General features: G+C 43.4%; 1 protein-coding gene across 3 annotated transcripts in view; it reads left to right on the top strand.

Annotated features, from left to right (window-relative positions):
- Positions 1–1,122: 1,122 nt before the first annotated feature.
- capn3b (calpain 3b) overlaps positions 1,123–23,221 on the top strand; it is a 32,429-nt gene continuing 10,330 nt past the window's right edge. The window contains exons 1-14 of one of the 3 annotated variants that reach the window (XM_061707397.1): positions 1,123–1,615; positions 8,710–8,779; positions 9,197–9,315; positions 9,948–10,081; positions 10,480–10,648; positions 10,938–11,021; positions 11,124–11,215; positions 11,393–11,470; positions 21,464–21,624; positions 21,699–21,868; positions 21,954–21,965; positions 22,494–22,702; positions 22,822–22,858; positions 23,131–23,154. In XM_061707397.1, the coding sequence (XP_061563381.1) occupies positions 1,298–1,615; positions 8,710–8,779; positions 9,197–9,315; positions 9,948–10,081; positions 10,480–10,648; positions 10,938–11,021; positions 11,124–11,215; positions 11,393–11,470; positions 21,464–21,624; positions 21,699–21,868; positions 21,954–21,965; positions 22,494–22,702; positions 22,822–22,858; positions 23,131–23,154 (1,677 nt within the window). In that variant the 5' untranslated portion in view covers positions 1,123–1,297. Of the gene's footprint in view, positions 1,616–7,907; positions 8,030–8,709; positions 8,780–9,196; positions 9,316–9,947; positions 10,082–10,479; positions 10,649–10,937; positions 11,022–11,123; positions 11,216–11,392; positions 11,471–21,463; positions 21,625–21,698; positions 21,869–21,953; positions 21,966–22,493; positions 22,703–22,821; positions 22,859–23,130; positions 23,155–23,221 lie in introns of those variants that run through there. The other 2 variants (XM_061707399.1, XM_061707398.1) reach the window with 2 other exon arrangements.

Below are 23,221 nucleotides of genomic sequence, written 5' to 3' on the forward strand. Positions count from 1 at the left end.
GGTCAAGATGTTACTAAACATGAACAAAGCTCACATAAGGATGCATGTTTTTCTCAAACCTGGCAACCTTGTGCTCAACGGCTTCACGTTGTCATTTGTTATGGCCATAGACTGACAGAGAATTAGACCAATAGAAATGTGAATTATCATGAGGTAGGGGGGGTTGGCTTGTCCGCCAGGGCAAGGCACTGACAAGGAAGACAACTGTCTTTTATTAACCACTAGATGTCAATATAATTGAGACTGTAGTTGTTGAATTCATGGCTGTAATCAGTAATTTTACCTGACTACAGCTCTATGCAGCAAAAGTGTGAGTTCATTGTAAGATAATGAACCCCGGTCACAATATGTTAAGTCAAACATAATGGTAATTAATCCAAAGTTATGAGAACATGTTTAAAACATATGGTGACAGCTGCTTAAATCACAGATTGTAAACACCACCCTTTATAGCAATACTACTCCTGACCACAAGCATGCAGCACATCACAAGAGAGTTCATGGAGTCAGACACAACAAAGTGCAACTTCAGTGGGAGAAAACTGTATTGCAACACATTCTGGACGGTCCCCATCCATTAACGTCGTACTGTCAGTGGTTCTTATGTGGACACAGCAGCTCTATGTGGCCCCATGTGGTCAGAAATGGTATTACTACATAGAACCACTTTAATTCTTCTGCATGACATCATACACACTCCTGTATTCCCAGAAATATGACGGTCTTCTTAGTCAAACAAAGATATTTTTTGAATAAAAGTCACACTAATATAATAAGTAATTGTCACATTTTAAGCTAATGATAATCATTTAGCCTTGAAATTAACGTCTAATGCTAAAAAAGTGGTGAGCGGAAGATGTCTCCTTGCGCATGACTATAATAATCATTTATTTTCTATATTTCTCTTCATGAAGACAAAAGGATGCTTTATGTTGCTGGAAGAAATAGTTAGTTAATTTTGTTCTGTTGATTCTGCTTTTACGAACTTGGACGACCCCTGACCATCACACTCTCAGTTGAAAATGGAAGAGGTCTTCCTTCAAAAACCTCCTCCCCTCTTTTAAAAAGCCTATATTTAGGTCCCACCAGCTCAAGGGACACTAATGATTTGAGAGCCTGGTGGATTACTTTCCATGAGCAGTCGCAGCACTTTCCAGCAAATAAAGGAACCAAAACTGTTTATAGGAATACGGGAAGTTTCTTAGAGCTGTTTTGCAACTTTGTGCACTTTTGCACAAAGAAGAAGGACTCACATTTCTTTTTCACTCTTGAAGAAGCTCCACTAAAGGCAGTGGCAATGGGTGACGAGACACACAAGGGGCAAGCGCCTGTTGTTGAGGAAACCAAGGTGAGGGTGCTTTATGAAACTGAAGCATCTATCGAGCCTGACGGCAATGTCGATTACGGTCTTACCGGGGCAAACTCGATCTACTCTGCAATTCTAAGCAGAAATGAGGCTGTCAAAGATGCCAAGCGCCTGAAAACCTTCTTGGAACTTCGAGACAAATATGTGAAGAAGAAGGTTTTGTTTGAAGACCCTCTGTTCCCTGCAGACGACTCTTCCCTTTTCTACAGTAAGAAACCTTCAATGAGGTTTGAATGGAAACGTCCATCAGTGAGTACCACTCTTTCATTGCTACGTCCTTCAGGCCAAGTTGTGGTTTATGTAGAAGAGGGTCTAACAAGTTTGTAAAAGCTCTCCACTAAAATCCTTTTTTATCTCAACACTTCCTCCATGGCAAATGAGTGAAGTGTCAGGTTGATATGGCTGCATGAGCGGGGGTGCATATTTCTGGGTTATCACCTTCTACAATCACAAACAGCTGACTCTCACACCCTGTCCATGCTGGGAAACATAACAGTAATGCAGTGATGGCCAGAGAGTTTTCTGACGCACCATTTGAAAAGGTTATGATAGTTTCCATCACTTTGTTTTTGGCACTGTGTGTATCCTCGATAGCTGGTGTGAGAGTGCAGCAAAATACAACATAATTCGACATTTAAAAGACCACATCCTTGAATTGTACACCTTCTAACATACCGACACACACACGCATAGAAAAACTCTTGCCCGAGACTAAGTATGACTAAAACAGTGTAGAGAAACACCCTTTACAGGTAAAAGTCCTGTATTGGAAAGCACAGAAAAGTATTTAAAATCCAACAGGATGTCTTGCAAATAGATTCAATCATCTAAATTATGCCTTTGTAGCTGATGTTTTATGCACAGATACTGTTGTACGGTCTAATTTCGTTTTTTTTTTAAATTATGGTACAGTATAGGAAAAATTTGAACAAGCTGATGTAGAAGTAAGAAATATAGAGGAGTACATTTTGTCTAATAAGGTCCAAATAATTATAAGAGTTATTATTATTATTATTATAAGCTAAAAGTAGAGCTAATAGAACTCAATGTTTTAGTCCCTATGGTGAGTTGGATATTTTCTAGTGGGCACCCTCCTTCACAGAAGTTTTTGATGAGCTCACATCATCTCCAGAGGATTCTATGATGACACTTGGTGTCCCAAGACCACCCCTCTTAGCTCCATATTTTCCCATTCCATGTTGCACCCCTGCTATTGTCCTTTCTTGTAAAGCACAACAAATTGCTGCTTATTTTTTTTACTGTAGTGGTCAAAGAACTGATGGTTTGTTGAAGGGAGCAACCTCCCACTTCCATCTGTTTCAGTAGGCTATAAATGTTGCAAAAATTCATCTGCATCCCACTTTGACAGGAAACACCCTTCTGGACTGCTTTTCTGGTCCGCTTTATGCAAACGTCAGGGATGCATGTAGCTCCTCTGCACTACCTTATTTCCGCAGGGCGGATCATAATCTCCTCTACCTACAAACCCATCATCCAGAGGGTAACTTTGAGCAAAAGGACTCTGAAGAGGTGGTCACGGGAAACTGAAGAAACTGCAGGAGTGTTTTGAGGCTACGGACTGGGGTGCACCCTGTCAGCCAGATGGAGATGATATCAATGCCATGACTGAGTGTGTGACTGCCAATATCCACTTCTGTGTGGACGGCATCATCCACACCAGAGTACGCCCGTCTGTCTCTAGCAGTCAGGTAAAGCGGTAACTGGAGAGACTGAACCGGAACCAGGTTGCAGGACCGAATGGGGTCAGGCTCAGGATCCTGGAAGCCTGTTCAGACCAGCTATGTAGGATTCTGCAGCATCTCTTCAACCCCAGCCCAAGCCAGAAGAAGAGTCCAGTGCTGTGAAACACAACCTCATCCATCTTCTTCTATGGCTTTAGACCTGTAGCCTCTAACATCTCACATCATCAAAGTCCTGAAGAGACTGTTATTGGCCCATCTGAATAATCAAACAAGCAGCTTCCAGGACCCACAGCAGTTGCTTGTTGTCATGGGTTGGAGTACACCTGTATTAACGAACCCACATTCATCTGGACAAAGTGGGCTGTACTGTGAGAATCATGTTCTTTGATTCCTCCAGACCATCGAACACCATCCAGCCTGCATTACTACTTAAGAAACTCCAGAAGACACAGGGGGATGCCCCCACAATCACCTGGATTACCATTCAGGTGTGGGGTGTATCAGTGATGGACAAGAGACTGAAATCATAACTATTGCAACAATTAATTTCCCCGCAGGAATTAATAATGTCATCTGAATTGAATTGCATTTTCAAAGTTGAAGTGTTTTATATTCTTCCTTTCATTTGCTTCTTCAAAACCATCCTTTCCATGATACAATCAGTTCCAAAACAACTTCTAACTTTGCTGTTGAACAGTCCAACAGTGCTGTATCCACAGAAAGAGTTTAATATGAACAATGACGCTGGTGTCACGTCTGTCCGGTTAACATTATCCCAAAATCTGAGGGATCCCTGGAAATATTAAAGCTGTCCAGAGAATAAACTTGAGATGAAAATAAATAAATAAAACCTTTTTTTATTTATTTTATTTATTTATTTTTCATTTCAAGTAAATAAATAAATAATAAATAAATAAATAAATAAAACATCCCCTCCTTGAACCGCCACCTTACTGTGGTGGAGGGGTTTGTGTGCCCGAGTGATCCTAGGAGCTATGTTGTCGGGGGCGTTACGCCCCTGGTAGGGACTCCCATGGCAAACAGGTCCTGGGTGACGGGCCAGACTAAGAGCGGTTCACAAACCCCAATCATGAGAAGGAATAAATCAAGGACCGTTACGTCGCCCGGATCGGCGTCACCGGGGTCCCTCCCTGGAGCCAGGCCTGGGGTTGGGGCTCGAAGGCGAGCGCCTGGTGGCCGGGTCTTTGCCCGTGGGACCCGGCCGGGCTCAGCCCAAAACGGCGACGTGGGCCCGCCTTCTTGTAGGCCCACCACCCGCACAGGAAGGTCCATGAAAGGCCGGTGCATTGTGGGCTGGGTAGCAGTCGTGGCGGGGTGCCTCGACGACCCAATCCCTGGACCAAAACCCTCACAGTGGGGACATGGAATGTCACCTCGCTGGGGGGGAAGGAGCCAGAGCTTGTGCATGAGGTTGAGAGATACCGGCTAGAGATAGTCGGGCTCACCTCCACACATAGCTTGGGCTCTGGAACCCATCTCCTTGAAAGGGGCTGGACCCTCCACTACTCTGGAGTTGCCCAGGGTGAGAGGCGATGGGCTGGTGTGGGCTTGGTTATAGCCCCCCAGCTCAGCCGCCATGTGTTGGAGTTCACCCCGGTGAACGAGAGGGTCGCTTCCCTTCGGGTCGGGAAAAGGTCTCTCATTGTTGTTTGTGCCTACGGGCCGAACAGCAGTGCGGAGTACCCGGCCTTCTTGGAGTCCCTGGGAGGGTTACTTGATAGTGCTCCAACGGGGGACTCCATTGTTCTACTGCGGGACTTCAACGCTCACGTGGGCAATGACAGTGATACCTGGAGAGGCGTGATTGGGAGGAACGGCCTCCCCGATCTGAACCCGAGCGGTGTTTTGTTGTTGGACTTCTGTGCTAGTCACAGTTTGTCTTTAACAAACACCATGTTCAAGCATAAGGGTGTCCATCAGTGCACGTGGCACCAGGACACCCTAATCCGGAGGTCAATGATCGACTTTGTTGTCGTTTCATCTGACCTTCGGCCGCATGTCTTGGACACTCGGGTGAAGAGAGGGGCTGAGCTGTCAACTGATCACCACCTGGTGGTGAGTTGGATGCGCTGGCGGAGGAGGAGGTTGGACAGACCGGGCAGACCCAAACGGATTGTGAGGGTCTGTTGAGAACGTCTGGCCGAGCCCTCTGTTAGGGACATCTTCAACTCTCTTCAACTCTCCCGGCACCGTTTATGGTGTGGGTGGGGAGCTGTTGACCTCGACTGGGGACATTGTCGGACAGTGGAAGAAATACTTCGAGGATCTCCTCAACCCGACTGACATGCATTCCACTGAGGAAGCAGAGAGTTGGGGCTCGGAGGCGTGCTCATCCATCACCCAAGCCGAGGTCACTGAGGTGGTTCATAAGCTCCTCGGTGGCAGGGCACCGGGGGTGGATGAGATTCGCCCTGAGTACCTCAAGTCTCTGGATGTCATAGGGCTGTCTTGGTTGACACGCCTCTGCGACATCGCATGGAGGAAGGGGACAGTACCGCTGGAGTGGCAAACCGGGGTGGTGGTCCCTCTGTTTAAAAAGGGGGACCGGAGAGTGTGTTCCAACTATAGGGGGATCACACTTCTCAGCCTCCATGGGAAAGTCTACGCCAGGGTACTGGAGAGGAGAATACGGCCGATAGTTGAACCTTGGATTCAGGAGGAACAATGCGGTTTTCGTCCCGGTCGTGGAACACTGGACCAGCTCTCTACCCTCCGCAGGGTGCTCGAGGGTTCGTGGGAATTTGCCAAACCAGTCTACATGTGTTTTGTGGATCTGGAGAAGGCATTTGACCGTGTCCCTCGTGCCATTCTGTGGGGGTGCTAAGTGAGTCTGGAGTCCGGGGCCCTCTATTAAGGGCTGTCCGGTCTCTGTATGATCGGAGCAGGAGTTTGGTTCGCATTGCCGGCAGTAGGTCAGACTTGTTCCCGGTGCATGTTGGACTCCGGCAGGACTGCCCTTTGTCACCGGTCCTGTTCATAATTTTTATGGACAGGATTTCTAGGCACTACCAGGGGCCGGAGGGGATCCGGTTTGGGAACCTCAGGATTTCATCTCTGCTTTTTACGGATGATGTTGTCCTGTTGGCTTCATCAGACCGGGACCTTCAGCATGTGCTGGGGCGGTTTGAGGCCGAGTGCGACGCGGCATGGATGGGAATCAGCACCTCCAAAACCGAGGCCATGGTTCTCCATCGGGAAAGGGTGGCGTGCCTTCTCCGGGTGGGTGGAGAAGTCCTGCCTCAGGTGGAGGAGTTTAAGTATCTCGGGATCTTGTTCACAAGTGAGGGAACAATGGAGCGTGAGATTGACAGGCGGATCGGTGCAGCGTCCGCAGTTATGCGGTCGATGTACTGGACCGTCGTGGTGAAGAGGGAGCTGAGTCGAAAGGCGAAGCTCTCGATTTACTGGTCAATCTACGCCCCTACCCTCACCTATGGTCATGAACTTTGGGTAGTGACCCAAAGGACAAGATCGTGGATACAAGCGGCCGAGATGAGTTTCCTCCGCAGGGTGGCTGGACGCTCCCTTAGAGATAGGGTGAGGAGTTCGGTCATCCGGGAGGAGCTCGGAGTCGAGCCGCTGATCCTTCACATTGAGAGGAGTCAGCTGAGGTGGCTTGGGCATCTGTACCGGATCCTCCTGGACGCCTCCCTAGGGAGGTGTTCCAGGCATGTCCCACCTCCCTACGGAGGTGTTCCAGGCATGTCCCTCCGGGAGGAGACCCCGGGGAAGACCCGGAACACGCTGGAGAGACTATGTCTCTCGGCTGGCCTGGGAACGCCTCGGACTCCCCTCGAAAGAGCTGGAGGAAGTGTCTGGGGTGAAGGAAGTCTGGGCGTCCCTGCTGAGGCTGCTGCCCCCGCGACCCGGGAAGGGATAAAGCGGAAGAAGATGAGTGAAATGAGATAAATAAAACATTTTAAATGTTGAATTGTTGGAAATTATGCATTTTGTCTTGATTTTTACCAATAATCAGGTACCTTCAGTGGCTTTAGTAAAAGCATAGAAACCACTCTGCTGGATAGTTCATTTATGTGTAAATAAAAGGAAATACTCAAATAGGGGGATCGCACCGTATATAAGAACATTTAAGGTAATTTTCCTAAATGATTTTATTTACATATAATATTCAGATTAGATCAAGGCTTGGACTTAGGTGGATCTTCTAATTCTTCCAATCAGGAGATCGGTGGTTTGATCTATAGCTTCTCCATGTGTTCAAATATCCTGTGCTGTGTTTCTCTGATTGAGAACATAAAGCAAAGATAATAAAAACAATGCTTACAGTGTTTAAATCAGTCATTTGTTTGATTTAAGTATATACATCATTAAAAAGACTGCAGAATTAAGTTTATATATAAATTGAGTCAGCTAGATGAACACCATAAACTCATGACCTTCATTTATTTCCATCACATTCATATGAAAGAGTTTTACACGATACATTTTTGTGGCTACAGTTTTATAAATCCAAAGTAATGATAACTTGTGGTGTGATTACTGCTTAGTAGTAAAAGACTTAAGTAGGTTCCAACACTTGGCTGAGATGAGTGATACATGAACCTCAACAGGGGTCAGCAGTGGATCAAGGTCTAAATTAGGAACATGACTGTGCATTTTTACTGCCTCACTAATGGTAAATAACATGCTGAGAGGAAAAGAGTGAACATTGAGCTGTGTACATTCAGGCCTGCATTATGAATGTGTGTGTGCAACGTCCTGGATGTTTGTTTTTCCTCTTTCTGAGATTTTTAGTTAGTGTTCCTTTAATCACGCTGAAATCTCATCAGATGTATCTTATGACTTGTCAGGCGTGGGAACATTAATGAAAGATCATCTTCCATCTACATCTGCAGCACTTGTACAAGAGCAAGCAAAGCATCCTCTAAAACACTGTCATTCAAGTGCAATACTTCGGTTAAAAGATGAGAAGAATAATGCAAGTATTTTGTGTATTACATGCATTTACTGTATATGTAAATGTCTGTGAGGAGAATTGAATTTCTTTCCTATAACAAAGTCAGAAAAAGCCAAATTCACCTTGTTTTCATCAGGTATAAATAAGGACCAGTAGTTATACTGTTGTTGAAATGTGAAAATGATCTTCTGTGTGTCAACTAAAGAGCCAAAGTTTCAAAAGAAAAATAGAAATAGAAACAGTAGTTGAAAGATGTTGTCTGAATGGACACATCTATAAATACATCTAGTTTAATATCTGACATTAACAGTTTAATTTACCGCAGGAGTTTAAGACCAAAGAAGATTTATGGATGCTGTGAAAGAGAACATGACGTTAGTTGGTGTGAAAGAAGAGGAGGCAGAGGATAGGGTTCGATGGAGGCGAGTGATTCGCTGTGGTGACCCCTGAAGAGAAGACCTAATAGAAAAAAAAAGAAGTTTAAGATGCTTAAAGAATTAACAAACAAAAGTATAAGTGTAGATGTTTATTATGTTGCAGGGCATTTCGGGGAGATTTTAAGAGAAAAACCAGAACATTTATATCAATATCTGATCAATATTATTAGATGTAATGCTTTCTGAGCCAATGCAGCAATCACTTCATAATGAGAATCAAAGAAAATGCTCACAAATTGATCCCTGATGCTTTCTGTCTTCCAGGAGATCTGTGACAACCCTCAGTTTATCGTAGATGGAGCAAACCGGACAGATATCTGTCAAGGAGAGCTGGGTAATATTTGAGCTGTTTCTACTTTCAGATGCAATGTTGCTTCAGCCTGCATGCAGAGAACACCAGAGAAATAAAATAAAATCCCCAAAAAGTTAAAAATAATACAGTGGAAAAAGAAAAGATTGGACTAACCAGCAATGATACCTAACCATAACTCTTTTGAAAGCATTTAGAGAGCTGAAAAGTGCTATTACAAAAAAATAACTCCTGCACAGCTTGATCATATAATAAAAGACGTTACTTTATAAGGTAATTCAGCCATAGAGCCAGACACAAACACACAAAACCACATCATTGGCTTCAAGCATGAGGTATTAACTACTAATCCCTGCAGCAATGCGGCTCCATCTGTGACATCTCTGATGCGGTATGCTTGGATGAAATGGCAATCATAGCTCCTGAATCGGCTGTTGACAGGTGACTGCTGGTTACTTGCTGCCATCGCTTGTCTGACTCTCAAAGAGAAGCTGCTGTACAGAGTGATTCCTCCGGACCAGAGCTTCACTGAACACTACGCCGGGATCTTCCATTTCCAGGTCTTACATCAACAAAGTTAAACTTCATGTTAAGCAAATTTACTTCTGTCATTAAAAATTGAATCAAGATCTATTAAAAAGTGCAGAAACCAAAAATCTTTTACAGAATATCATTATACGGTATTTTACAAGTCTTTCATCTGCTGTGACTGCTAATTAAAATCATTAAATTCAGTCATAATTAGTAGTAAAAATTGGACAGAGTTGTGTTAAATGCCAGAGAAAAATAAATAAAACCTGGCTCGCCATGTCTATTCACTTTTCTATTTTAAAATGGGTCCAATTCACCGCCTTTTCCACTGGTACAGAATCTAGCGGACCCTAACCCTAACCCATGGGTTGGTTGTGTGGCTATCCAATGGCATCCATAGAGAGTCCTTTCTGCATCTGTTGATACTGTCCCCTGGACATCAAAGTCAGATCTAGAGGAACCAGACTTATTCCTTCCATTAGAGGTTACCAAAACATGCTGGTGGTAAAGTTAATCCATGAAACAGGAATTGTTTTGACAGTCTTAAAGATTAGGCAAAAATCCCTAATCCCAAAGAATTTTGATTATTCTGCAAATTATCCAAAATATCGCGAGCACTTTTCCTCCCCCCGGTGACTCTTCTTCTCTTACTGCTTTTTAGTTCTGGCGTTATGGCGAATGGATTGACGTGATTGTGGATGACCGCATCCCCACCTGCAATAACCAGCTGATTTTCACCAAATCCTTCAGAAACAATGAGTTCTGGAGCGCACTTTTGGAAAAAGCTTATGCCAAGTAAGCAGTCTATTTTTATCCTCCGCCGACTCGAGTCATGCAGCCACCTGCACTGTTACTTGAAATGTGTTGCCATCTACTTGTTCAGTCTGCTTTAGAGTTCCAATCCAACCACTGACAAAAGCAAAATTTCAGACTTCCTCTATAGACAAACCCAACTTTTATCTAATAATGGTATTAATAAAGAATGAAACCTACTTGAACTTACTTCTAGTTAAAAAATATTTATGACACAAGCTTGAAACACATTTCTTATTGAGTTTTATATTTCTGTAATGTTTTTACTCCACTGAGCCACTCAGCTGCTCATGTTCCCTTAACTCCCTGCAGACACTGTTACAAGCCCTGAAGAAGAAACATGTCAGCATCGTGACTAACGTGATTGAACTGTCTCTCAGGTTGCACGGGTCTTATGAGGCACTCAAAGGGGGTAACACGCTGGAGGCCATGGAGGATTTCACAGGTGGAGTTACTGAGTTCTTCGATTTGAACGAAACGACCAAAGAGCTCTACAGCATCATGAAGAGAGCGCTGGAGAGAGGCTCGCTGATGGGCTGCTCCATAGATGTATGTGCTGGAGACATAACTCAAAGCAAAATGTACAAAAAAAGTCAAACTGGTTGGTGGAGATGAGAACATGAAGATTAATATTTCTAAGGCAATGTTTGTTTTACAGGACAAGCTGTGACACAGACAATAATTCAAATCAAATTATTATGTCATATATTGCATCAAAGCTATTTTGAATTACAGCACATGAGTTGGTTGAGCTTAAGTTATTATGATCATTTTTGACCCTTGTCAAGTTTTCTCAGAATCATTAATGTTTTACTTTAGCGTGTGTTTTATCTGTCAGGTGTTTTCAGCCAGTGAACTGGAGTCTCGGACTGACCAGGGGCTGGTCAGGGGCCACGCCTACTCTATCATAGGTCTCCAGGAGGTAACAGTAAAGTGTGCACTTAAATACAAGTGAACAATATTTGAAGACATTATGAAGAATTGCTAAAGTGAAATGTTTCTTCTTCTTCTTTTTTCTTACAAGTGTGATGAGGTTTCAAAGGACACAAGAATTCGCCTGATCCGCTTGCGCAATCCCTGGGGTTGGGTGCTCTGGAAGGGACCTTGGAGTTCAACGTAAGATATGACAATATCTGCAGTGTATTATTTACTCAGCACATAATAATTGATGTATTTACAAATGATGGCTTTTAGCTTTGAGCATATTATGATGATGCAGGAGGTATCCATGCATCTGCCAGCATAACTGTGAAAGACTGATGGAAACATTGTGTTGCCTGACTTTTTCCACAGTTCAAAGGAGTGGTCAACCATTTCCACCGCAGACCATGAGAATCTAAAGAAACAAACCATTGAGACGAGTGAGTTTTGGTGAGTGAAACTTCTGCTACTGTTTCACATCACATCCTTCCTCCATTATTTTAACCACATCACCAGTGTGGTGAAAGGGAAAGGTGGGATTTGTCAGTCTGGTTGGCCCCAAGTAAAATTTCACAACAAACGTTGAGGTTAATAAAGGAGAAGGGACTTTCATCAGGAAATAGTGGTGAGCAGAGAGGCAGTTTCCCCTTCAGTTTGAAGATGTGTCAAGCAGGTCGTTAAGAGTGCAAACTGTGAATTATGCAAATGTGGTGCTGTAACAAAAATGTCAGGATGTTCAAGAATTAAAGGCACACTATGTGACCATACCACTCCAGACCAAATGGGGGCAGCATAACACAAGAGTCTGTGTATCAGATACAACAAAGTCTTCTGTAACCAATTACCCCACATGGCAGTGGTATTCATGTTGAAATACTGTACAGTTAAACTGTTGTGTCACTAGAACTGGGGACTAGGATTCCCAGTTCTGCATCACATTTCATTCCTTTATTTGCTAAGAGCTGTCTTCATCAGGGGAAAGCAATGCCAATGTTGAGCCTCATCTTCCTTTTAAAAAAAAAACAACAACACTTTGACAAGAGATATTTTTTTCTGATTAGAGAGGGTGCTAGTCATCAAACCTTCATTTTGCTGCTATAATTATAATAGATCATATCTACACTCCATATATACCGGTACACCCATATCGATCATATCAAAACTCTGGTTGTTGCACTCTTTTATATTTTATTATTTCTACTTTTACTTCTTTTTAATAACTGGGACTGTGCGTACGCAATTTGATTCCACCTCATGCAAATGTGATGCAAATGTCAATAAAGTTTCCTTGAATCCTTGAATCCCTTGAGGTGAGGCAGTCCTCTTGCACTCACTGCTTGTGTTTTATCCATCTTGCAACATGACTAAAGTCACACATCACTGGACAGCATCTTAGTCACCCAACTGGTCTCCAAGCTATTGTTAACAAAACCCACAAACAAAATGAGGCGTAAAGACACATAAAACACACGTTTTTTTTTTGTCTTTTTTTTTTTAAATGGACTAAGCAGAAACAGGAGTAAGGTAGATTAATTATTAGCACATGCACACAAACAGACACATACGTTATATAGATATATATATATATATATATATATATATATATATATATATATATATATATACATATACACACACAAATATATATACCTCTACAGTGCATCCGGAAAGTATTCACAGCGCTTCACTTTTATCACATTTGGTTATGTTACAGCTGTAGCCCTGTGGCTCTTATTTATTCCTTTATTTAGAGGATAAAATGTTTTATGTTATTAATAAATAATAGTTCATAAGGTGTAACTATGTTTAAAAATGCTGTAGTATAACATGTTAAAAATTCATTCTATTTACAGTTAAAAAGTCAGAGAGTAAAGGGTTTTGTTGGTGTTAATTTTGGGTACAGTGGAGCATCCTCTCATGATCTCATCTTGGGCCACCAGCCCTGAGCCAATCCTGTCCTCACCTTGTTCAGGTAGGAGGTGCTTAGCGTCATCTCGGGCGCATCAATGATATATCGGCAGAGCCGAGCTGGAGCTCGCTGCGTCGAGCAGAGGAGCTGTATGCTGAAGCCTATAGTAAAATTAAAGTAAGAACATTCTAAACTCCCAAGACTGACGGAGAGTCGTCGTGTAGTGGATGTGTGTGTACTCTGAGAAGCTGCCAGAGGTAAATGAATGTGTTTTATGTACTTACTGTTTTTGACATGTGTAAAAACGAGCTAAAATGCTAAGCGCTGCTAGCCGTTGGTTTAACATGCTCATAGACTTTTATATTATGATTTTGCATTGCGGCTAGCAATTGCTAATGGTGTTTACTGTGAGTCTTTGCCACGAGTCAGCCTGTGGTGTGAAAATTAAAAAGAGTTATTTGGTTCAGGACTGCACATTTGCCGTATGGGAGAGAGTGAGGACCAGGAGAGCCCTGGACCGTGAGAGGCTGAAGCTGCTGTACTTGAGAGCACGTGTTCCTGCCTGGTGAAGCTGCCCGCTTCATCCTGACCGCCGAAACCACGTCGTGCCTTTCTGCCCTTTTCCCTCATCCCCACATCTCTGACTGTTGGGTTCGTGAGTACCTTTGCACGTGCTGTTTTATTTTATGCTGGTAACCCAGTGAATCGGCCTTTCGTTTTTGGCCTCACCGCTCACGAGCATCGACTGGGCCTGCAACGCTTTATTTTATTTTTCATTTTCTTTAACAGCCCGGTGTGAGTGTGTGTGTGTGAGTGTGGGCTGTGGGTATCGTGACTTATGGTCATTTTCATTCATTCACTGATTTAAAGTGGATCAAAACTGTGAGTTCCTTATTGGGTTTTTGAACTTTGTTACCAGTACACCTTTTAAAGGTCAACAGTGAACTTGTTAACTAATTTGACTACCTTTCATATTGTTTCATAAATAACGGTTTGTTAAAAATAAATCTGTGTTTTGATTATAAAGTCAATACTCTGTGGTTATTTGAAATATAAGTCAGTCAAGACATTTTAAAGGGGAAGTACCTAATTTGTGCTACTTCTTAGATATCATTGGAGGCACCGCCATATTATTTCATATTATTATTCAGGTCCTTACCGGTATGTTGCGCCAAAACTAGACGAACTCAGGCCCCGTTCCAGTGTACTACAACACCCCATCATTACTAATTAGCTACCTGGGAAAGGGGTTACATAAATGGAGGCACCGCTGGGATTGGTTCCCTGTATGACTGACTGTAATTAAGGTAACAAGTTCAAAACCCATATAAGAACAATGGCTCACTCACCTGACCCTCAGTTGCTAGCTAAGCTTCAGGAATGGTGTGAAAACGTAGGAGTAAATCCAGCCAATGCTCTGATACTTGGTGATGTACCTGACGAGATTGTTGTAGCTGATATAACAGAGTCATTAGAAGCTGTAAAAGTACTCGGCCGAGTTCGCTACAAAGCTAGAAAAGTATTCCCACCGCTAAAACATGAGATGATACTCTGTGAGTGCAGAAACCCAGTTGACCCTCAAACAGTTCCCCCTGAGATCTACCCCATTGGTGGTGGAACCTCATGGACGACAACCTTTCTCACATGCGCTGCTGCTCCTCCTGATGACTTCACATTGAAGTTGCTAAGTTTACTGCAAAGTGAAGGTAAATCAATGAATGATCTCAAACCATTACTTGAGCAAAGTACATCCACACAGTCGGACCCAACCTCCATCATTCGTGCTGTGGGAGAGTTGTTAGAGAAAACAATGCGACCCCCACAAGAAAATAACGCCTTTCGGAGGTTACGTGTCTTTTCAGGAGTGTTGCCAACACCCGCAGGGGAAGAGAGCCTCGAAAACTGGCTCGAGCAGGCACAGGTGATGTTGGACGAATGTGATGGTTCTGTAAAAGAGAAAAAAAAGAGGATTGCGGAAAGTCTAAGAGGTCCAGCATTTGAGATAATCCAAGCTGTACGGTGCAATGATGCAGATGCGCGACCAGAAGATTATCTGGCAGCTTTGGAAAATGCATTTGGAGTCACCAAGTCTGGTGAAGATTTTTACTTTACTTTCCGATCCATGCAGCAAAAGTCAGGTGAGAGACTGTCAGATTATTTGAGGAGATTAGAGAAGGTGCTGTCCAAAGTAGTTCAGAAAGGAGGCCTTCCTTCTGCGTCCAGAGACCGTGTCCGGGTCGAGCAGCTATTAAGAGGTGCAACATCAGAGTCAGACATCCTGTTACTCCAGTTGCGTTTGAAGGAGAGGTTGCGCACCCCGCCCTCTTTCATGGAGTTATTAAGTGAGATTAGAGTAGAGGAAGATCAGAGAATGACAAAACGAACTCCCACCACTAGTCGTAAGTTATGCCAATCAGAGAAAAACTACCCTGTCCACCAACTTGAGTTTCTAGCTTTGAAGTGGGCCGTAGTGGATAAGTTCCACGATTATCTCTACGGTGCCAAATTCACAGTTAGAACAGACAACAACCCGCTGACGTATGTCCTCACCACTGCGAAATTGAGCGCTACTGGTCATAGGTGGTTAGCTAGTTTAACTACATACGACTTTGACATTAAGTATAAGCCTGGCAAAGAAAACGTTGATGCGGACTGGCTGTCCCGAAATGCCATGCAAGAGGACGACGGATGGAGACACATCCCTCAATCAGGTGTCAAGGCTCTCTGTCGCCCCATTAGCGTCTCTCAGTCATCTGCGCTACCATACCGTCTCATAGACCAGCTGGGAGTTCCTCCAAGTGTCATCCCACCTGCTTACACCTTATCCACTCAGCTTGGGGTGAGTTCTGTGGAACAGTTAAGCAACAAGGAGCTGCAAAAAGCACAAGATTTGGACCCTGCCATCAGTATTGCCAAGCAGGCTGTACAAAATGGAGTCTGGCCAGCGACCTCCCAAAATCACACTCCAGATGTTGCTTTGTTGCAGCGAGAAAGTAGCAGACTGTTGATAAAATCAGGCCTGTTGTACAGGAAAACCACCCGACCAGTGGGAAGGTCTATTTGTCAGTTAGTTCTTCCCAGTGAATATCGTCTCAAAGTCCTTAAGTCTATCCATGATGATTCTGGCCATCTGGGAGCTGAACGCATCACTGACCTGATGAAAGACCGATTTTACTGGCCAAAATTGGCCTCTGACGTTTCCCAGTACATCAAAAACTGCGGGCGATGTGTTGCTCGTAAAACACTACCTCACAGGGCCGCACCTTTGAAACAGATAACAAGTAGCGGGCCCCTCGACTTAGTGTGCATAGACTTTTTGTCTATAGAGCCAGACTCAAAAGGTTTGACCAGCGTTCTTGTGGTTACAGACCACTTTACCCGCTATGCACAGGCATATGTGACCAAAGATCAAAGGGCAACTACTGTCGCCAAGGTGCTGGTCGAGAAATTCTTTGTGCATTATGGTCTTCCATCCAGAATCCATTCTGACCAAGGACGTGACTTTGAGAGTCGTCTCATTAAAGAGCTCTTAGGGATGTTAGGCATCAAAAAATCCAGAACGACTCCATATCACCCCCAAGGTGACCCGCAGCCAGAGCGGTTTAACCGAACACTTTTGTCTATGCTTGGTACCCTCCAGCCCAGTCAAAAACAGAAATGGAGCCAGTATGTCAGTGCACTCGTACACGCCTACAACTGTACCCGCAACGATGCGACGGGTTACTCCCCCTACTACCTAATGTTTGGGCGCGAGGCGCGTCTTCCCATTGATCTGTGTTTTGGTACTTCACCTGATGGAAACAACCAGGGAGAGTACTTACAGTATGTAGCAAGACTGAAGAGTGACCTGAAGAGAGCGTACGAGTTGGCAGTGACAGTTGCTAACAAGTCACATGACAAAAACAAAAGATACTATGACAATCGAGTAAGAGACCAAGTGTTGGAGAAAGGTGATCGTGTGCTCGTGCGAGCTCTAGGTTTGCCTGGAAAGCACAAACTTGGTGACAAATGGCACTCTAACGCTTACGTCGTTGTGGAAAAACTACCAGACTTACCTGTGTACAGAGTAAAACCTGAAAAGGGAAGAGCCATCGTCAAGACTCTGCACCGGGACCACCTTTTACCCATTGGGTATTTGGTCAGGTTTCCCTCAGATTTGGAGATGACTCAGTTACCACAGAAACCTGTGACAAGATCACATCAAAAGGAAAAGCCAAATGAAAGCTCAAACCAGGAAGAAAACTCGGAAGACGAGGATGAATACTGGGATGTACCTGCTGACCGGAGGGAGGACCTCTTACTTGCCCTTGATCTGCTGGCGGATCAGTTAAGTGGAGATGTCCACCTGGAAAATGCGCTGACACAGGATAATGTTGAGGAGGACATTGATGTGGAAACTGAGCAGGGTGTGGATATAATCCCAGTAGGACAAGATACAGAGCAAACTCAGCTACTGCCAAATGACACTGTGGTGGACACAGGTCTAGAAGGGGGAGCGCTCCCCTCTACTAGTCAGTCTCAAAGTAGTGCTAACCCTGTTCATGATCGTCCTGCCCGAAGACCAGTGAAGCCAGTCATTCGGCTAAGCTATGATAGACCTGGCCATTCCACAAATGAACCTATTGTGGTTGTACATAGAGGATTGAGAATTACTATCAAAAGAGACTCCCCAATGATATGTAAAAGTTGGGATAATGTATAATGATGTGATAAAAACACCTGTTTAAGACCTTAGTCTGTAGCATATATGCCAGACATTGATATTGACAAAATATCGGATGTGACTGATGTAATACTTGTGTGATGAGGACATCAACACTTTTTAGAAAGGGGAGATTGTAGCCCTGTGGCTCTTATTTATTCCTTTATTTAGAGGATAAAATGTTTTATGTTATTAATAAATAATAGTTCATAAGGTGTAACTATGTTTAAAAATGCTGTAGTATAACATGTTAAAAATTCATTCTATTTACAGTTAAAAAGTCAGAGAGTAAAGGGTTTTGTTGGTGTTAATTTTGGGTACAGTGGAGCATCCTCTCATGATCTCATCTTGGGCCACCAGCCCTGAGCCAATCCTGTCCTCACCTTGTTCAGGTAGGAGGTGCTTAGCGTCATCTCGGGCGCATCAATGATATATCGGCAGAGCCGAGCTGGAGCTCGCTGCGTCGAGCAGAGGAGCTGTATGCTGAAGCCTATAGTAAAATTAAAGTAAGAACATTCTAAACTCCCAAGACTGACGGAGAGTCGTCGTGTAGTGGATGTGTGTGTACTCTGAGAAGCTGCCAGAGGTAAATGAATGTGTTTTATGTACTTACTGTTTTTGACATGTGTAAAAACGAGCTAAAATGCTAAGCGCTGCTAGCCGTTGGTTTAACATGCTCATAGACTTTTATATTATGATTTTGCATTGCGGCTAGCAATTGCTAATGGTGTTTACTGTGAGTCTTTGCCACGAGTCAGCCTGTGGTGTGAAAATTAAAAAGAGTTATTTGGTTCAGGACTGCACATTTGCCGTATGGGAGAGAGTGAGGACCAGGAGAGCCCTGGACCGTGAGAGGCTGAAGCTGCTGTACTTGAGAGCACGTGTTCCTGCCTGGTGAAGCTGCCCGCTTCATCCTGACCGCCGAAACCACGTCGTGCCTTTCTGCCCTTTTCCCTCATCCCCACATCTCTGACTGTTGGGTTCGTGAGTACCTTTGCACGTGCTGTTTTATTTTATGCTGGTAACCCAGTGAATCGGCCTTTCGTTTTTGGCCTCACCGCTCACGAGCATCGACTGGGCCTGCAACGCTTTATTTTATTTTTCATTTTCTTTAACAGCCCGGTGTGAGTGTGTGTGTGTGAGTGTGGGCTGTGGGTATCGTGACTTATGGTCATTTTCATTCATTCACTGATTTAAAGTGGATCAAAACTGTGAGTTCCTTATTGGGTTTTTGAACTTTGTTACCAGTACACCTTTTAAAGGTCAACAGTGAACTTGTTAACTAATTTGACTACCTTTCATATTGTTTCATAAATAACGGTTTGTTAAAAATAAATCTGTGTTTTGATTATAAAGTCAATACTCTGTGGTTATTTGAAATATAAGTCAGTCAAGACATTTTAAAGGGGAAGTACCTAATTTGTGCTACTTCTTAGATATCATTGGAGGCACCGCCATATTATTTCATATTATTATTCAGGTCCTTACCGGTATGTTGCGCCAAAACTAGACGAACTCAGGCCCCGTTCCAGTGTACTACAACACCCCATCATTACTAATTAGCTACCTGGGAAAGGGGTTACACAGCCTTATTCCAAAATGGATTAAATTCATTTTTCTCCTCAAAATTCTGCACACAACACCCCATATTGACAATGTGAAAAAGGTTTTTTTTTTCGAAAGTTTTGCAAATTTATTAAAAATAAAAAACTAAGAAATCACATGCAGATAAGTATTCACAACCTTTGCCATAAAGCTCAAAATTGAGCTAAGGCGCATGCTGTTTCCACTGATCAGCCTTGTGTTGTTTCTACAGCTTAATTGGAGTCCACCTTTTGATAAATTCAGTTGATTGGACATGATTTGGAAAGGCACACACCTGTCTATATAAGGTCCCACAGTTGACAGTGCATGTCAGAGCACAAGCCAAGCATGAAGTCAAAGGAATTGCCTGTAGACCTCCAAGACAGGATTGTCTCAAGGCACAAATCTGGGGAAGGGTACAGAACAATTTCTGCTGCTTTGAAGGTTCCAATGTGTGGCCTCCATCTTCCGTAAATGGAAGAAGTTGGGAACCACCAGGACTCTTCCGAGCTGGCTGGCCGTCTAAAGTGAGTGATCGGGGGAGAAGGGCCCTAGTCAGGAGGTGACCAAGAACCCTATGGTCACCCTGTCAGAGCTCCAGCGTTCCTCTGTGGAGAGAGGAGAACCTTCCAGAAGGACAACCATCTCTGCAGCAATTCACCAGTCAGGCCTGTATGGTAGAGTGGCCAGACGGAAGCCACTCCTTAGTAAAAGGCACATGGCAGCCCGCCTGGAGTTTGCCAAAAGGCACCTGAAGGACTCAAAGACCCTGAAAAACAAAATTCTCTGATCTGATGAGACGAAGATTGAACTGTTTGGTGTGAATAGCAGGCGTCATGTTTGGAGGAATCAAGGCACCGCTCATCACCAGGCCAATACCATCCCTACAGTGAAGCATGGTGGTGGCAGCATCATGCTGTGGGGGTGTTTTTCAGCGGCAGGAACTGGGAGAGGAGTCAGGATAGAGGGAAAGATGAATGCAGCAATGTACAGAGACATCCTGAATGAAAACCTGCTCCAGAGCGCCGTTGACCTCAGACTGGGACGACGGTTCATCTTTCAGCAGAACAACGACCCTAGGCACACAGCCAAGATTTCAAAGCAGTGGCTTCAGGACAACTCTGTGAATGTCCTTGAGTGGCCCAGCGAGAGCCCAGACTTGAATCTGATTGAACATTTCTGGAGAGATCTGAAAATGGCTGTGCACCGACGCTTCCCATCCAACCTGATGGACCTTGAGAGGTGCTGCAAAGAGGAATGGGCAAAACTGCTCAAAGATAGGTGTGCCAAGCTTGTGGCGTTATATTCAAAAAGACTTGAGGCTTTAATTGCTGCCAAAGGTGCATCAACAAAGTATTGAGCAAAGGCTGTGAATACTTATGTACATATGATTTCTTTGTTTTTTATTTTTAATACATTTGCAAAAATCTCAAAAAACTTTTTTCACGTTGTCATTATGGGGTGTTGTGTATAGAATTTTGAGGAAAAAAATGAATTTAATCTAATTAGGAATAAGGCTGTAACATAGCAAAATGTGGAAAAAGTGAAGCGCTGTGAATTTCTGGATGCACTGTATATATATATATATACAAATATACAAATATACATATACACATACCGTATATATATATATATATATATATATATATATATATATATATATATATATATATATATATACAAATGGAAAATAAATTATATATATTATATATATATATACACATTCAGCCTCAGCCTGAGTTATGAGGAAAATAACAATAATTGAAATTCACCAAGCTTACTCTTACAGTACCGTCCTTCATCCATGTGAGATAAATATTTTTGTGATTGTTGGGACCTACAGAATCATTGTGAGTGCATGCTCGTTCTGATCTATTGAAATGCAGCCCTCTATTAGTAGTAACAGTAGCGACCCCCACAGGCGTCTGTGTGCATGTCCACAACCCTGTAAAAATGGGTCCTGATAAGCTTCTCTGAGATGTCTTTCAGTGGGGGCCCCACAGAGAACAAGCTTTCCTTTCCCACCGTGCTAAGCCACTTTACATTTTTTTCCTACAACTGATAAAAGCCTTAAAATAGAAAAAAAAAATGAACACTTTTCATCCATAAGTGCTGTGTCGCCTCCTGGGGCCTCAGCCATGGCCATAGCTCAGATAATGTTAATTCTACAACAATTTGTTGTATATACTTACTATAGTATGATTTCTACATTTATTCATATTTTTCATAGTTACTCATTTTCCTCCAGGATGTCCTTTGATGATTTCCAGCTGAATTTTACTAAGCTGGAGATGTGCAACCTGACCCCTGATGCGCTGCAGGGCGTCGAAAGGAATACCTGGACGGTGTCGGTCAACGAGGGTCGCTGGGTCAGAGGCAGCTCTGCTGGCGGTTGTAGGAATTTCCCAGGTACACCTCGTCTTTCTGCTTTTTGTATCACATTTAAAAAAATAAATAAATCCTGACAAACTCATGCTTTACAGAAACATTTTGGACAAACCCTCAGTATCGGCTGCAGCTGTATGAGGAGGACGATGATCCGGAGGAAGGGCAGGTGGTATGCACCTTTGTTGTGGCCCTGATGCAAAAGGGTCGGAGGATGCAGCGACATATAGGGGCGAAATTCCTCACCATCGGATTTTCCATATATGAGGTGATCCACTGAGACCAAACTCTTTCAACCCAACATGTATCCTCGGGAGTATAAATGACAGACTATTCCTTCTGCCTCTCTACAGGTGCCGAAGCAGGTACGCTCATCCTGAAGAGGGGCATTATTTTGAGCACTTCAACACTTCCCTTGTGTTGATGTGTTTCTCCAGGGAGTTCTGAGCGTTGACAGCAGCAGCACGCAGAGCAATAAATAGTACCTGGTCAAGCTTTTGTTTAACCTCCACAGCAGTGGGACTTAAAGTGACAGCGTTCACTTCACTGTCTGCTCATCTGCTTCTTTTCTAAACATAAAATTATTGTTTAGCTTATAAATTGTAAGAGTTCAAAACAGTTCAAAGCCCAAATGTTTAGTTATAGCCTATAGAATAAAGAAAGGCATCAGAACCTTCAATTTAAGAAGCTAAAGCTTTTTATGCATGTCATTTGTATTTATATAACCTATCTGATTAGCTGTGTTTATGTAAACAGCAAGAAATAGTGGATGATCAGAAAACCACATGAACAATACTACTATTACTGTAACTATGACAACTGTCTTCGAATAAAGAGTTCTTTTCCATTTCACCGTATTTTGTAAGGGTCTGTTTCTACTCTGTTGTCCTCAGATGCGAGGGCAGAATCAGCATCTGCAGAAGGACTTCTTCCTCTACAACGCCTCCAAAGCCAAATGCAAGAGCTACATTAACCTGCGCGAAGTAACGGAGCGGTTCCGCCTCCCTCCTGGAGAGTACGTCATCGTCCCCACGACCTTCGAACCCCACCAAGAGGGAGAGTTCATCCTCAGGGTGTTTTCCGAGAAGCAGAGCTCATCTGAGTAAGTAATCACTGAGACGTTTGGTAGTCGAAGCCTTATCAACAGCAAAATTGGTTTTGTCCTTAAAACACACAAAAATGACCATTAAGAAATAATGCTGCACCTGGTTTTCTTCACAGGGAAGCAGAGAACATCATTGAATCTGACAAAACACAGGTTTGTCTTCTGATAGTTGATGTTGTTAGTCGAGACCTACCAAGACTCTTCTTGACATCAAGCATTCTAGCTTCTGTTTGTGATTCCTCCGACACACTTTCAAAAGCATGTACCGTACTCCATTTTCCATCAATTTTCTTCTTGTTCTGTCATTATGTTCACTGGTTCACACTTTTCACTGAAGGTCACTAACAGGCTTGAATATTCAAGTGTTTCCTCCACCTTTCATCTCATTTTATTCCTCTGACCTTGCTTGTCTTATTGGTCATCAGCAAGACAAGAAAAAGAGAGAAAAGGTAAAAAAATGCATGCAGCGGCCATATTTCTATATTGCCTTTACGCTTTACGTGTTCTTCTCAATCA

Source organism: Cololabis saira, chromosome 18 (assembly GCF_033807715.1).
Source record: "Cololabis saira isolate AMF1-May2022 chromosome 18, fColSai1.1, whole genome shotgun sequence".
NCBI classification, from domain to species: Eukaryota; Metazoa; Chordata; class Actinopteri; order Beloniformes; family Belonidae; genus Cololabis; species Cololabis saira.